The 13309-nt window shown below is 55.8% G+C and overlaps 7 protein-coding genes across 7 annotated transcripts, besides 18 other annotated features; all 7 read left to right on the top strand.

Moving 5' to 3' along the window:
* Positions 1 to 89: 89 nt before the first annotated feature.
* Positions 90 to 113: a microsatellite.
* A 292-nt stretch (positions 114 to 405) lies between these two features.
* On the top strand, positions 406 to 2715 carry Tco025E_03243 (62 kDa protein Tc-1; the record flags this gene model as incomplete). Its single annotated transcript, XM_029370163.1, has 1 exon — positions 406 to 2715. The coding sequence occupies one exon, from the start codon at positions 406 to 408 to the stop codon at positions 2713 to 2715; it is 2310 nt and encodes a 769-aa protein (XP_029229687.1).
* A 108-nt stretch (positions 2716 to 2823) lies between these two features.
* Positions 2824 to 2846: a microsatellite.
* A 189-nt stretch (positions 2847 to 3035) lies between these two features.
* Positions 3036 to 3076: a sequence feature (A-rich).
* Positions 3077 to 3130: a microsatellite.
* A 42-nt stretch (positions 3131 to 3172) lies between these two features.
* On the top strand, positions 3173 to 5086 carry Tco025E_03242 (putative leucine-rich repeat protein (LRRP); the record flags this gene model as incomplete). The annotated part of the gene is made up of 1 exon (XM_029370162.1): positions 3173 to 5086. One exon carries the CDS (start codon positions 3173 to 3175, stop codon positions 5084 to 5086), a length of 1914 nt encoding a protein of 637 aa, XP_029229686.1.
* A 108-nt stretch (positions 5087 to 5194) lies between these two features.
* Positions 5195 to 5217: a microsatellite.
* A 399-nt stretch (positions 5218 to 5616) lies between these two features.
* Positions 5617 to 5663: a microsatellite.
* Positions 5664 to 5668: 5 nt separating this feature from the next.
* Positions 5669 to 6280, top strand: Tco025E_03241 (acetyltransferase; the record flags this gene model as incomplete). Its single annotated transcript, XM_029370161.1, has 1 exon — positions 5669 to 6280. The coding sequence occupies one exon, from the start codon at positions 5669 to 5671 to the stop codon at positions 6278 to 6280; it is 612 nt and encodes a 203-aa protein (XP_029229685.1).
* Positions 6281 to 6437: 157 nt separating this feature from the next.
* Positions 6438 to 6484: a microsatellite.
* Positions 6485 to 6615: 131 nt separating this feature from the next.
* On the top strand, positions 6616 to 7008 carry Tco025E_03240 (uncharacterized protein; the record flags this gene model as incomplete). Its single annotated transcript, XM_029370160.1, has 1 exon — positions 6616 to 7008. The coding sequence occupies one exon, from the start codon at positions 6616 to 6618 to the stop codon at positions 7006 to 7008; it is 393 nt and encodes a 130-aa protein (XP_029229684.1).
* Positions 7009 to 7134: 126 nt separating this feature from the next.
* Positions 7135 to 7180: a sequence feature (A-rich).
* A 126-nt stretch (positions 7181 to 7306) lies between these two features.
* Tco025E_03239 (ATP-binding cassette protein subfamily F, member 1) lies at positions 7307 to 9478 on the top strand (the record flags this gene model as incomplete). The annotated part of the gene is made up of 1 exon (XM_029370159.1): positions 7307 to 9478. The coding sequence occupies one exon, from the start codon at positions 7307 to 7309 to the stop codon at positions 9476 to 9478; it is 2172 nt and encodes a 723-aa protein (XP_029229683.1).
* Positions 9479 to 9503: 25 nt separating this feature from the next.
* Positions 9504 to 9527: a microsatellite.
* Positions 9528 to 9617: 90 nt separating this feature from the next.
* Positions 9618 to 9647: a sequence feature (GA-rich).
* Positions 9648 to 9843: 196 nt separating this feature from the next.
* Tco025E_03238 (uncharacterized protein) lies at positions 9844 to 11154 on the top strand (the record flags this gene model as incomplete). Its single annotated transcript, XM_029370158.1, has 1 exon — positions 9844 to 11154. The coding sequence occupies one exon, from the start codon at positions 9844 to 9846 to the stop codon at positions 11152 to 11154; it is 1311 nt and encodes a 436-aa protein (XP_029229682.1).
* Positions 11155 to 11286: 132 nt separating this feature from the next.
* Positions 11287 to 11308: a microsatellite.
* A 6-nt stretch (positions 11309 to 11314) lies between these two features.
* Positions 11315 to 11355: a microsatellite.
* A 70-nt stretch (positions 11356 to 11425) lies between these two features.
* Positions 11426 to 11455: a microsatellite.
* Positions 11456 to 11466: a sequence feature (A-rich).
* A 152-nt stretch (positions 11467 to 11618) lies between these two features.
* Positions 11619 to 11664: a microsatellite.
* A 240-nt stretch (positions 11665 to 11904) lies between these two features.
* Positions 11905 to 11927: a microsatellite.
* Positions 11928 to 11942: 15 nt separating this feature from the next.
* Positions 11943 to 11963: a microsatellite.
* Positions 11964 to 12296: 333 nt separating this feature from the next.
* Tco025E_03237 (U2 splicing auxiliary factor) lies at positions 12297 to 12992 on the top strand (the record flags this gene model as incomplete). The annotated part of the gene is made up of 1 exon (XM_029370157.1): positions 12297 to 12992. One exon carries the CDS (start codon positions 12297 to 12299, stop codon positions 12990 to 12992), a length of 696 nt encoding a protein of 231 aa, XP_029229681.1.
* A 165-nt stretch (positions 12993 to 13157) lies between these two features.
* Positions 13158 to 13206: a microsatellite.
* Between the last annotated feature and the right edge of the window lie 103 nt (positions 13207 to 13309).

The following is a 13309-nucleotide window of genomic DNA, read 5'->3' as shown; positions in this document are numbered from 1 at the left end:
TGAGACGCCTGAATCACACAGACAGACTCAGGATATATTGCAGGACATCTGTCGTACTGTTTCCTTTTTTTTTCCCTTTCGTGCCGGCATTTTTCTTCTTGTTTTTTTTTTTTGCCTCTTTCTTTGTCGCCGTGGTCGCGAACACTCGCACCAACGCTGCCGCTCCACATGTAGGTGGCGTGCCTGAGTCGTGTTGGACGCTGCCGTGCGTGTCGCTGCTGTGATTCCAGGTTTCTGAGGAACTTGGCCTGAGCTCAACTGTTCCTAAGCGCGCGGCGGCGACAGGTACGCGGGGACATCGCTATCCACATCCACAGCTACAGCTCTAGACGACGAAAAGGTGAAGGAACGCTATAGATAAGTAGAAATAGCAAACCCAATCCAAAAAAAAACACAATACGAGAAATGAGTGTTCTCATTGGCCGGCGCGAGCTCTTTGCCTTCGCTGAGCGATACTCCTCTTGCCGGCTGAAGGACTACACGGACCTTGCCGATGGCGTCGTTCTGTGCGGACTTTTTAACTTGGTGTTTCCGGACCTGCGCATCCGCACTGCCTCGCCACAGACGCACACTCCCTCGCAACGCACTCAGGTAAATTGGGCGGCCTTGCGCTCCGCGCTGGACGATGTGGGCATTCCACCCAACCTGCTGGATCAGGCCGCGATTCAGCACGGCGATGCGGAGAAGGGGTTCTCGGCCCTGGTTCTCTTCTACTTTCTCTACCACTTGACAAAACGCACCGACTTCTCTGCGGAATTCGCAACGGACGTGTCGGAACAACTCACAGAATTTCTGCAGTCTATTGACTCCATTGCGGCTCTTGTGGTGGGTGGTGCCTTGCCCCTTACCGCCGTGCCGCCGCAGCTGCAGGAGCCAATTCGCAACGCCACCATGGCGCGAAAACGTCGGCCTGCTTCCAGACAGACACAGCGGAGAGAAGGGAGCGTCGCGGCGTCCTCGTTGGAGGTCTCCGAGGAGGATGACGGGGAACGGTTCGAGCGGCAGTTAAGTTTTGACACGGCTGCCACGTCACTGGAGTCGCGGATCGCAGAGGACAAGGCAGGGCAACCGGTGCACGCACCCAACGACGCGCTGGCTAGCAGGCGGCGCACGCGTCAGCCGCTCCACCAGGACAAGAGGAAGCGAGGGAGCAACCACGAAGACACTGTGAGCGGGGAGGTCACTGAGAAGGCTCGCAGCTGCAGTACCAGTAGCAGGAGTAGCCAGGCGACCAGAGGGGAACGGACCCTCCCGGGCGCATCCGTAGTGGAACGTGAGGTGGAGCTTCAACAGGCCCTCATTGCCAAGTCGGAGGAATGTGAAAAGCTTAAGGGACAGAGAATGGAGTTGCTCTCGCAACTGGCGAAGTCGCGCGCAGGGGCGTCGGTCAACTTATCCTTGTCCATGTCTGACGAAAAGAATGCCTCTATGCAAGAGCTGGAGGAGGAGCAACGGCGGGTGGCGATGCTAGAGGAGGAGCTGATGTGTCTACGCCGTATCCTTCAAAGGACGAGAGAGGAACGTTGCGGTTCGACCCCTGCTTCGGGATCCTTTGCGGCGGAGTTGTTGAAAGATGTGGTGGACACAGAAACAGGTGAGCTCGTCAATGTACTTGAAACTGCCACGTCGCTGCACGGCGTCCTTTTGGACGCCCTGCGGGATTCTCCACGGAGGCGGCACGATGCACAGAGATGGCTTTGGCTCATTGTCTCGGCGTATCACGTGATAGAGACACGTCTCGTGACAGCGTGCGACCTGGCCGCCGTGGGGTGGCAGCGGCTGGAAGGCAACGGCGGCGACGACGACGACGACGATAATTGCAACCAACGCAGTAGAACTGCTACTGGAAGCAGCTACAACTGGATTACTGAGGCAGCCGCAGAGTTGCAGTCAACGCCGAATACGACAGCGAAGCAAATGCGGGTCATGCAGGGGGCGTCTCCCGCGCCATTGTCGCCCGGTGCCGCGACGTCCGTCGCAAGCGTGGAGGGGGTCAAGTTGGCGGCGGAGATGGAGAGGCGGCAGAGGCAATTTGAGCAGCAACTAGCTGAGCTGCACACAAATGAGAAGAATCTGCGACAGCGGGTTCACCAGCTAGAGACTCACCTTCGTCGTTTTGCAACGAAGGCCATTGAGCGCGAGGTGAAGTGGAAGTCACTCTGTGCTGCAATACATGAGGCGGAGCGTACGTCTTTTGGCATCGCCGAGGCGGAGACAACCGAAGAAGTTGAACAACTTTTGACGCGGCGCCAGTCGTGGTACGCCCGCGCCGAGGAGGAATCTGCGGTTTTGATGCAGCAGGGTGCAGAAGACACGTTCTACGCGGCGTCGGAGCCAGCCGCAGGAGCCCATGACGTGTGCGAGGCGATGCAAACGCTTGTCCTGAGCGTCACCCAAGACAGGGACAGGCTGCAGAGGGAACTTAAGGAGCTGCGGAAGGAGTTGCAGGCGCCGGTGCGGCGTCCGCAGAAAAGTGCCCGTACGAGTGCATCGAAGGAGGTGATAAAAAATCGTCTGTTGGAGCAAATGGAGTATGAGCAAGATGAGGTGTGGTTTGTCCGGGCGGACTCGCGGCCGCCCTACACCCTAAGCAGCCCGTCAACGAAAGATGTTTCCGCGACGCCGGCGAAGGTGCGACGTGTCGGCGAGCAAGACGCCGCGATACCGTTTGCGCGTAACCTTTCGGCCCTTTTGGCGTCCGCGACACCGGTGTAGACAGACGCCTATAGATGATTAAACTTGATGCCAGTGTGTATCGAAGTGGATCATATAAACGCCATCATAGAGATGAAAAAAAACACGGAAGAGGGTGATACGAGGATTGCGGGCGGGCGGGCGGGCGTGCGTGAGCTGGACCAACTAGGGCCGCGGCCTCATCCTCCTCTTTTGCGTCCTTGAGTCGTGGGTGCTGACGTTCTTTTTACCGGGAGGGCGGAGGCGGGGGAAGCGAAGAGCAGACGAAAGAGTGAAGGTAATTGCTTGGGCAACTGGCTGACTGCTCCGTGCGTTGGCGTCGGCGTACCTGTCATGCTCTCTTTTTGCCTTGTTGTTGTTTTTCTTTTCTTTTTTGCGTTTGAAAACAAAATATGAATAAAAACAACAACAACAAAAACACGAGTAAAAACAAAAAGTTCATGCGCGCTTCGGGGGCGGGGGGCTGAGCTCGTAGGTGATGTACTCCGTTGTCCAGCCGGCGGCCTCCGCGGCGGAGATGCACGTGTCTGGGCGGAGCAAAAACATCAAGGAAATTGACCTCGCCGCGGTCTTCTTGACCCGAGAGGACAGGGAGATGCTCGCCCTCGTCACCTCCTTCGACCTCTCCCACAACCAAATTGAGCAGCTGCAGCAGCTCGATGCACTGACGGCCCTGACGCGGCTCAACGCGAGCCATAATAAGCTTGCCGGGATCGGCTGTCTCCCTCTCACAATCACGGAACTGGATGTGTCGCACAACAATCTGCGGTCGCTTGAGGGCATCGGCTGCCTGCCCCACTTGCGTGACCTGAACGTGAGTTACAATCGTCTTCAGAATCTGATGCGACTCTCACGCTCGCAGCCACTGCAGGTTCTCCGTGCGGAAGGGAACCGTATTGTGACGACAGTTGGACTTGAGAGCATGGCGCAACTGCGTCTCCTGAGTCTTGACCACAACTTAATAGACAACGCGAACGAGCTTCACTTTTTGGCGTCCACGCCATCGTTGGAGATGCTTTCCCTGCGAGAGAACCCGGTGGCAAACATGAACGGGTATAGAGCCCTTGTGGCGCGCCTGCAGACCGCTGTGCTCTCCTTGGACGGGGTGCCGCTCCTGCGCGCCGAGGCGTCGCAGCCGCCTGCCTCGAATGCAATGCGGCAATCGACAACAACACGGCCACCACTAGAGCTGTCAGCGGCGTGCTTCCCCCCCGCGAGCAAGGCGGCGCCACTGCCTGCGCTCCCTGCAACCCCAACAGAAGGCTGCTTAACCACTGAGCCTGATCGCCCGCAACGCGGCGTTGCCGGCAGCGTGGGGGGCCCCATGCCCTCGAAGAAAGTTGCTCCCAGATGCCCTTCGACAAGAACGGGTGTAGCGCCAGAAAATGCCGCTGCAGACATTCCGGCTTTGTCCGAAGACGGCCACAGCAACAGCGACAATCTTCCACCACAGCACGAGTCTCTGAGACAGCAAGAGCAGAAAAAGCAGGGTAAAATGAATCCGCAGCTGTCACGGGAGACGGCGTTTGTGAAGTCGAGAGTTGAAAGGAGTGGAAAAGGGTTGAAGGCGAGGCCGACATCGGTTATGGAAGCGAAAGCAAATGCTGCTGCAGTAGTACCAGTACCAGCACCAGCACCAGCACATTCTCTGGAGCGTAAGCTGCACGAAACGGAGGTGCTACTAGAAGAGCTGCGGAAGGAAAATGAGTATCTTCGCACGCGCCATAAGACGGTTGGAGATCAATTGAAGGAGGCCAGACGCGTGATCACGTCCCAGCTTGACGAGATGAACAGGCTGCGGTTGCTGTTGAGTTCAGCTGAAGATAACGAAAAAAAGTTGAAAGAGCGTCTTGATAAAATTAAACGCGGCGCTCGTGTGGTTGACAGGCACTCGCACAATACCGTGGATGCGATGGCGGTGGAAAACGAGCGCCTGAAGGCCGTGTATGAGGCCCAAATAGCCGACTTGCGTCAACAGCTGCGGCGCGCGCAGCGACAAATAGCCTCCACTGTGACTGCAACTGTCTCGCAAGCATCAGCGACGAACCGGACTCCGCCTCCACCACTGGCGTTGCGCCCCGTGCAGAAAGAGACGCAGTTAGATGACACGGAAGTAGAGATACAAGCGGTCATCGTGGATGGTGAAGCCGTTGCCGCCACCGGTGTGGATACTCGCGGCATGCCTCATAGCGCTGCCCACGCCGAGGTGAAGGAGGATACGCCGAATCGCCACGTTGGACCACTCGCCACGGACATTGGAAAACTTGCGGTTGAACTAAAGAACTGGTTGTATGCTGAGATGGCGGAGGATGCTCGACGAGTGGAAGAGGATCATGTTCTCAACCAGCTGCGTCAGTCCCTTGATGAGGCGAGCGTTATGACAACCGAGTAGGAATCAAGGGCGGCGGTGCAAATTGTTGGGGCTCACGGCGAAGTTGCTCTTCCGTGGCGGCGCTGTCGAGTGAAGCTGCCGCATCATTGCGGCGCACAACGCAAGGGAGTGTTTGTGTGTGTGTGTGTGTGACTGAGTCGGATGAAGAGGGAGAGCTGCGAGGGCTTGGGCGGCAACCGCCAACGTTGTTGCGTCCTCGCGGCGCGGGTGGTGCCGTTTTGCTGGGATTCACTGCCTCGCACTTTCCCCACGTGTGGCTGGCGTGCTTCGCTGTGCACTTCTTCACCGCTGGTGGTGGGGTGGGGTGTCGGTGGCCTTTTCCGCCCCGCTGCGGCCCTCGCGCGGCGCCTCCCGTGCGGTCTCCGGTTTCGCTGCTCCCGCGGATGGGCGACACGCAAGAAGAACAAAACAGAAACGCCGCTTGTGTGACATTTTCCCTGACTTCTCACATCCCTCTTTAAATGGCACACAGCAACCACCACAAGCAAACAAAGGGAGCAGGGTTAAGAAAAACTACCGAAGCATAACTGAAAGAGGAAGTGAAAGAAAAAGAAAAACGAAGGATAAAAAAGAAAAAAGGTTATGGTCATCGCCAATAACGCCACGGTGAATCAAAGTAGCTATGCGGGTAAGGAGCTGCCCCCTATCGAGGGACTGCAGATACGAGCACTTGACGACCCGCGCGTGGTTGAGCGTGTTCGCGTCCTAGATCAGTACTGTCTTGCCGTCAAGTACTCGGACTCCTACTATGATACTTACGTGCGGCCGTGCACCCATCAGTACAATCAAGTCGCGTTCTATTATGATATGCTTGTTGGTAGCTGCACGTGTCGTCTGGAGAGCACATCAAAAGAAAATGAGTACAGCTTGTACGTTATGACTATTGCCGTGCTTGCGCCATACCGCCGGCTGGGCATTGGTAGCCGCCTGCTCGACACCATCTTGAGGAATGTGGCGAACGAAACCAAGTTCTGCATCCGAGAGGTAACGCTGCATGTGCAGGTGGGATCTGCAGCGATGAAGTTTTACGAGAGTTTTGGCTTTGAGGTAGTGGAGAAGGTGCCAAACTACTACGCTGACCTTGACGAGTGCGATGCACTGAAGCTTTGCAAAGTTGTGCCGCAGCTCCATCCTGGACTGAGGCAACTGCAACGCGCCAAAAGTGGCGGGGTAAAGAACGGAAAGAAAAAGTGATGTACAAATAATTTTTTGTTTTCCACTTCTTTCCTTGTCTCTCCCCCTCTACTCTTTTTCCCCCACCTCCTTCTTGGGCTCCGCAGCTTCTCCGTGTGAAACGCATAAGTGAACTGAAATGATTATTCCATTATTTACTGCATGCATTGAAACTCTATGTCTCTATGTGTGTCTCTCTCTCTGTGTCTGTCTGTGTGCGGTGTGGGGTCAATTTCTTTGCCTCTATTGGGGCTTCTCCCTGCTAATGCCTTACTCCGCATTCTTTTGCTTTCTCCCCCTCCTCCTTCTTTCTGTTCTCCATTCTGGGTCAGGAGCCAAAGTGGCAGCAAGGAAGGATGCGCTACCACCCCACCGGTAAGGACCGTGACTCCTACATCTCAGGGGTACGTCCAGGCGGCAAGTTTGGGGCTATGCACGATGTTAGCAAGCGTCGGGACAACTTGCCGGAGCATATCTTTGCTACGATCCGTGACCAGGTGGTACAAGAGGAACGCCTGCGGCTGGTGGACGAGGAGGCGCGCGCTTGTGCTCGGCTGCAGATGTCTTCTGGTAAAAGTGGTAAACGCGTGGCAGGTGGCGCCGCCGAAGATGAGCGGCAAGAGCTTGAACGAGTGTCAAATTTTGAGTCGGTTCAAGCGCGGCACCGAGCACTGCTGGAGTTGTACTCTAGAGAGAAGGAACAGTGGACGACGGAGCTGGAAAAGCGTGGCTTGACTATGAAAATGTAGAGTGGGGGGTACTTGTTGTCGGTGCCGCTGTTGTTGCTCCTCCTGTGACACCTCTGGAGGGGGCGGAGAGTGAGAGCAGACATGTGAAAGCCGGGCTCATGCGGATATCTGGAGGGCTCATCCCTCTTTTTTTTTTTTCCCTCTCTTTTCTTTTGTTTTTGTTTGTGTATTGGCGCATGCGAGTTGCCTCTCAGTCGCCTTTCTCTCCGTTTGCGCCGTGTCTTTGCCGCTGGCTCTATAGAAGAAGTTAACAACGAGCTAAGGAAGGGACCACGGTGCCTGTCAAAATCAGTTTGCCATGGACCTGGCGCAGGTGAAGGCTATACTTGACGCCCGCCATCCGGCGGTTGTGCGGGTTTTTCAGGACAATGTGCCAGAAGTGGGGCTGCGGCAACTGGACGACTGCGTCCTCGAGTACCTGTTGAAGATGCTCGAGGGGCAGATGAACCCCGCATCGTACCTGCCGGAGGAGACCATTCGTCACACACTCAAGCTCTACCTCGCCGAATTCGCCGTCTGCCCCACTGAAGCAGCCGTGAATAGGGCCGTGGAGGCGATCTGCGGTGAGATGGAGGCAAAGGGGCTGGCGCAGAAGCCAAAGGAGGACGTCAGTCGTCTGGTGAACGCGGTCAGTATTGGGCGGCAGTACGAGGAGAGCCTGAAGAAAGCGACGATGATAAATAACGTTGGCAAGGTTGCAGTGGTAAATACGAATGCGGATTGGACGTGGGAGACGAAGCGCAGCGCGGCGAAGGAGACCCGCCGAAAAAGAAAGGAGGAGGAGAAGAAATCCATCATGGCTGAGGAGTACGAGGAATTCTTGCGCAAGCGAGGCATTGCCAATACCACAGCCATCGTGAAACTGCACCACAAGAACGAGGGAGGATCCCACTCCTGTGACATTCGCTGCGAAAATATTCACATTCACATGGGCAAGCACGTTTTACTCGACAACACAGATCTCACAATTTTGACTGGTCACAAGTATGGTCTTATTGGGCGAAACGGTACGGGTAAGACGACCCTCCTGCGCGCGCTCACCGAACGGGAGTTGGAGGGCGTGAGTCCCTTTGTGCAGATTTTGCATGTGGAGCAGGAGGTGGTGGCAGGCAACGAAACCCCATTGCAGGTCATTCTTGCCGCGGACGTTGAGCGCGAGCAGCTGCTACGCGAAGAGCAGGAACTGCTAAAGCAAAACGACGATGAGGCGAGCACGCGGCTAAAGGACGTCTATGAACGCCTGGATGCGATTGAGGCTCACAGTGCTGAGGCCCGTGCGGCGTCCATTTTGAATGGTTTGAGCTTCTCGCGAGAGATGATGACGTCCCCCACGAAGAATCTTTCAGGTGGTTGGCGTATGCGTGTGGCGTTGGCACGCGCATTATTTGTGGAGCCGGACATCCTCCTCTTGGATGAGCCGACGAACCACTTGGACCTCTTCGCCGTTTTGTGGCTGGAGCAGTTTCTCAAAGACTGGCGCGGCACGCTGGTTGTGGTGTCGCACTCCCGCTCCTTCTTGAATAACGTCTGCCAGGAGATTATCCATCTCGACGAAAGGCAGCTGCGCTACTACACAGGCAACTACGAGCAGTTTGAGTTGACGCGGGTGGAGCAGCTGCGACAACAGCAAAAGAACCACGAGGCGCAGGAGCGGCAACGGGCACACATGCAAAAGTTTATAGACCGCTTCCGCTACAACGCGAATCGTGCCAAGATGGCTCAATCCCGCATTAAGATGCTTGAACGCATGGAGGTTGTGGCGGCAGTGAAGTTCGATCCACAGTTTTCCTTCAAATTCCCCGAGCCTGAGATGGTGTCTGGTGCCTACTTGCAGATGGTGGACTGTGAATTTGGGTATAAGCCAGGCCAGACGATTTTCCGTGACGTCAACTTTGGCCTCGATGAAAACTCCCGCGTGGGTCTTTTGGGGGCCAACGGGGCGGGGAAGTCAACGTTCATGAACGTGTGCTACGGCAAGCTGGAGCCGCGCCAGGGACACGTTGTGCGCAACAAAAAAATTCGTGTGGCGCACTTTGCGCAGCACCACCTGGAGGCCCTCTCACCGCAGCTGTCGTCTATTGAGTTTATGCGCTCCAAGTTTCCACACGTGGAGGACCAGCAACTGCGCGCCCACCTTGGCTCTCTCGGCCTCAGCGGCGATAAGGCGCTGCAGCCTATTTACACGCTCTCTGGCGGTCAAAAGTCACGCGTTGTGCTGGCCTGGATCACCTTCACGCGTCCGCACCTGCTCCTGCTGGATGAGCCCACCAATCACCTTGACATTGACACGCTGGATGCACTCATTGAGGCCTTGTTGGAGTACAAGGGCGGTCTCCTAGTGATTTCCCACGACGAGCATTTTATTACTTCGCTCTGTGATGAGATGTACGTGTGCGCCGACAATAGCATCAAGCGCTTCGACGGGGACTTCGGCGAGTACCGTGAAGTTGTTCTCAAGCAGCTACGCTGAAAGGTGGCGAGAGGCGCATGCCTGCCTCTCCGCTCCTCTCTCTCTCTCTGTATGTGTGCGTGCGTGTAGCTTCTCCTCCTGTTCAGGAGAGACATTCACGCCATTTAATATTGAACTTCAACTGTAGAGTGAAGATAAGTCTTTATCTCTTCTTCTTCTTCTTTTTTTTGCAGGAGACTTTTTTATTTTCTTTTCTTGTACTCTCTTCTGGCTGCGCACACGCGCTTCATTTCACTTTCCGTTGCCTCTGCTCGACTGCTGGTTGCAAGGACATTCGCTGTTGTCTTGCGCCTTCCCTCCTCGCGTAGGCGCATGAAGGGGGGAAAGAGACACACAAGCACTAACAAAATCGCCACCACACAGCAATGAAGCGCCAGCGGAGCCTCCTCGAATTCCTTCCAAAGGAAAGGGCGGCCGCGCCGGCGGTTGCTGCTGCTTTGGAGTCGGAATACCACGATAGAGACGGTTCCCCGCCACTGGCGTTAGCAACAAGCAAAGCAACGCTTGCTCGGGCTGTGTCTGGCGATTCTGCCCGCGTCGCAGCTTCACAGGCAGACGCGAAGAAGAAGATCGGCGGCGGCGCAGCGAGTTTTTCTCCCACTTCGTTGCGCTCCTCGGACACACCGCGGCGGACGCAACTTGCCGCCCGACACCCGCAGGCCGCGGTGCAAACTTCTTTAGACTTTGGCCAACGCAATGCAGGTGGAGTGATGACCTGTGGCCTATGTGGAATGCTGTTTAACTTCACGGCGACGGAGGACATTCGGCTACATGAGCGCTGCTGCACCGCACTCTCCTCCGGTAATAGTGGTGCGAGTAAGACGGGGAGGCTGCGCGCGGATGACCGCGACGCATGGCTTGCCTCTGCGCAGCTTGGAAAGGCGTTGGAAGGGCTTGCCCTGCCAAAGCGACGGGGGCAAGCTGTGAGGGAGAGCACGCGTAGGTGCACCGCTGGAGAGGTCTGTGCCATGGTGCATGAGTCATCGGGCAAGGAACTTGTGCTTTATGTATTTGACGGCAGCAAACAAGATTGTGTGAAGGACGCGGTGTTCCGCCGGCTCGTGGAGGCGCTTGAGTTTTCAGAGGTTATGTTGTGCGCCGCGGCGTATTCGCTTGTGACGGTGGTGCACGGCCACACCGGGCGTCTCTTGTGTGCCGTCGCAGGAAGGCCCTCAACACGGGAGCAGGACCCCGTTCTTATGTTGGGGAAGAGTGAGGGTTGTGCCGCGACCCGCTGCTACACGCGGTCGTGTGCGACGTTCTGTGACGTGCCGTACATCTGGTGTCAGTGTGATGCAGCGCTGGAGGCGATGGAGGCAGATTGGTGGCACACAAAGACGATGGCGGCGCTGCAGCCGGCGCGTTTGGCGGTGCAGGACTTCTTTCGCTGCACCAAGCGACTGGAGCCTAAGCGGCAACGCCTCCACGCCCTTGTCGACACCGCGCTACGCAGTGCTCTGAAAACACTGGGTCGCCACGTCAGTTACGGTCACACACTTTGCCCGCGCTCGGGGTTTTCATACGACCGTAATGTCGTCTCCAGCGATGTGATGCGTCGTGTGGACGCCGTCACAGAATGCAGTGACGCGGCGGCGCCGTTGTACACGCACGCCGATGATCATGATGCCCTTGTTGACTCCGAAGCTGAGCTCTCTGTGGTGTCATACGACGAGTGAGAGTGCTTGGGAGCGTTTCATAGAGGCCGTTGTCGTTGTTGTGTTTCCACTTCCCTGTACTCCTACCTCCAACACACGCCGTACGCAGTTTTCTCTGCAGGGGGTGTGGCGCGGAAAAGGAGGCTGGGGAAACACGCATGCATGAATGCATGCACCTTCTGAGAGAGAGAGAGAGAGCGCGCGATAGAGTAAGGGAGAGAGGAAGATGCGTCGGAAAGGTGGCGGGCGATGACTCTTGAGGCTGCTCGGCCTCAAACATTCCAGGTAGTCTTTATTATTACTACTATTATTATTTTTTATTTGCTTTTTTTTGTGGCCCACTTGCCCTCTCACTCCGCTCCTCCCACTTTTTGTTTTGCGTTGCTGCCTCTGTTTCTTGTGAGTTGCCTCCGCAGAATAAGCGTCTTAGCGAAGGAAGGCGGTCGATGCGGTGACGGACGGAGACGCGGCAGCGCTCTCCGGGTAAGTGAAGTAAAGTGCCAAGTGAAGGAAGTGACAAGAAGGAGAAGTACGTCTTTCTATTTTTCCTTCGTTCTTCTTTTTTTCTCCTTGTCTTTTTTTTTCTCTCTTCTGCCTCGCTGCACGCCTACCTTCTCGGCGGTGGGCGTGGCGTCCCGCGTGGCCCTCTGCGATTTCCTCTTCCCTCATTCCTTTCCCACACAAACCCCAATTTCCCCGCTAGTCAACACCTGCGAGCTAACACACGCCAACGAAGCAAACCAGCAACACCTGTGAACTCTCCGCACACACTTGTTGTTGTTGTTGTTGTTATTACTACTTTTTATTGCATATATATACATATATATATAAACTTCGCCCCCGCGCGCCACAAACGGGGAGGTAGGCAGACAGGCAACACCAACAGTGCGAGGAGCGGCCGCGGCGTAATCGACGTTCCCCCACCGACACGGCATTAGAGAGGGAGAGGGTGTGCAGAGAAAGTGCGGCGCCCATCCAAAGGGAAAAGCGATAATATATATATATTAGGTACGGAGAATCGGCGGCTACACCAGTCGGCGACGGCACGCGCTAGAACTTAAGCGAACGCAACAACAACGCCAAAAAAAGGGACTTAACTATATAGTCATCTTCAGAATTTTTCTATCTTTTCTCGGAGGTGCGGTTCTGTTATTGTTTGAGCCATGTACCAGGATCGTTGCATTTTCTTTTCCAAGATGGGCGCCTGCCGCCACGGGGATCACTGCACGAAGGTCCATGTGCGCCCAACGGCGTCTCCGACCGTTCTCTTTCCGATGATGTACCCGAACCCGATGGCAATTGAGCACATCCAGGATCGCCAATGGGACTTCCAGTTCGATCGCAAATATTTAAAGCGGCATTTTAAGCGCTTTTACAAGGAAACGTGGCGCATCTTCATGGAACTAGGCCGGATCGCGGAGTTGCGTGTCGTGAGCAACCTTGGGGACCACCTCCTCGGGAACGTGTACATCCGCTTTGAAGACCCCGCCGACGCCTCCCACATCGCGCGGGAACTAAAGGCGAAGAAGTTAAACGAGATTATTCTTCTGCCTGAGCTGAGCCCTGTCATCAACTTCGCCGACGCCTGCTGCAAGGAGGACCTGGAGGGGAAGTGTGGACGCGGAACACAGTGCAACTACCTGCACATTATTAAAGTTTCCCGCAAGCTGATGTCAAGGCTGGAGCGAGAGCAGGACAGTTACTGGAAAAAAAGGATGACCGTAGCAGCGGAAATGACCGTAAGCGGGACCGCTCTAAGGAGCGCGGCAGGGATCGCTCCAGGTCGCCGCGGCCGTACGCAAGCGACCTCTGCCACATATGCGGCAAGACAGGACACATTTCTCGGGAGTGTCCCCTGAAGTAGAGAAGGGGGCAGGTAAACTAGGCAACACAAAGAAGCGCAATGATGCTCACGCTCTGGGAGTAGGCGGGGGCTTCGTTGATCTATGTTGTATCCAAGGCACTTCAGCTCCCTCGATGGAGGCAATGCGTGGGTTATCAGTGAAGCACTCTGGGATGCTTTTACACACACAGACACACACAGACACACACACACACACACACACACACACAGACCCTTCCGGCCTTGCTTCTGCCTTTGCTGCTCTATCATTGCTAAGCAGATGATGATGCCGTAAATATATATGGGAGTTCTTTAACGCTCGGGCCCGTGGAT

This window comes from Trypanosoma conorhini (genome assembly GCF_003719485.1).
Source record: "Trypanosoma conorhini strain 025E chromosome Unknown Tco_14.4_contig_00143, whole genome shotgun sequence".
NCBI lineage: Eukaryota > Euglenozoa > Kinetoplastea > Trypanosomatida > Trypanosomatidae > Trypanosoma > Trypanosoma conorhini.
The sequence above is the reverse complement of the archived record's forward strand: the minus strand, read 5'-3'. Positions and strand labels throughout refer to the sequence as shown.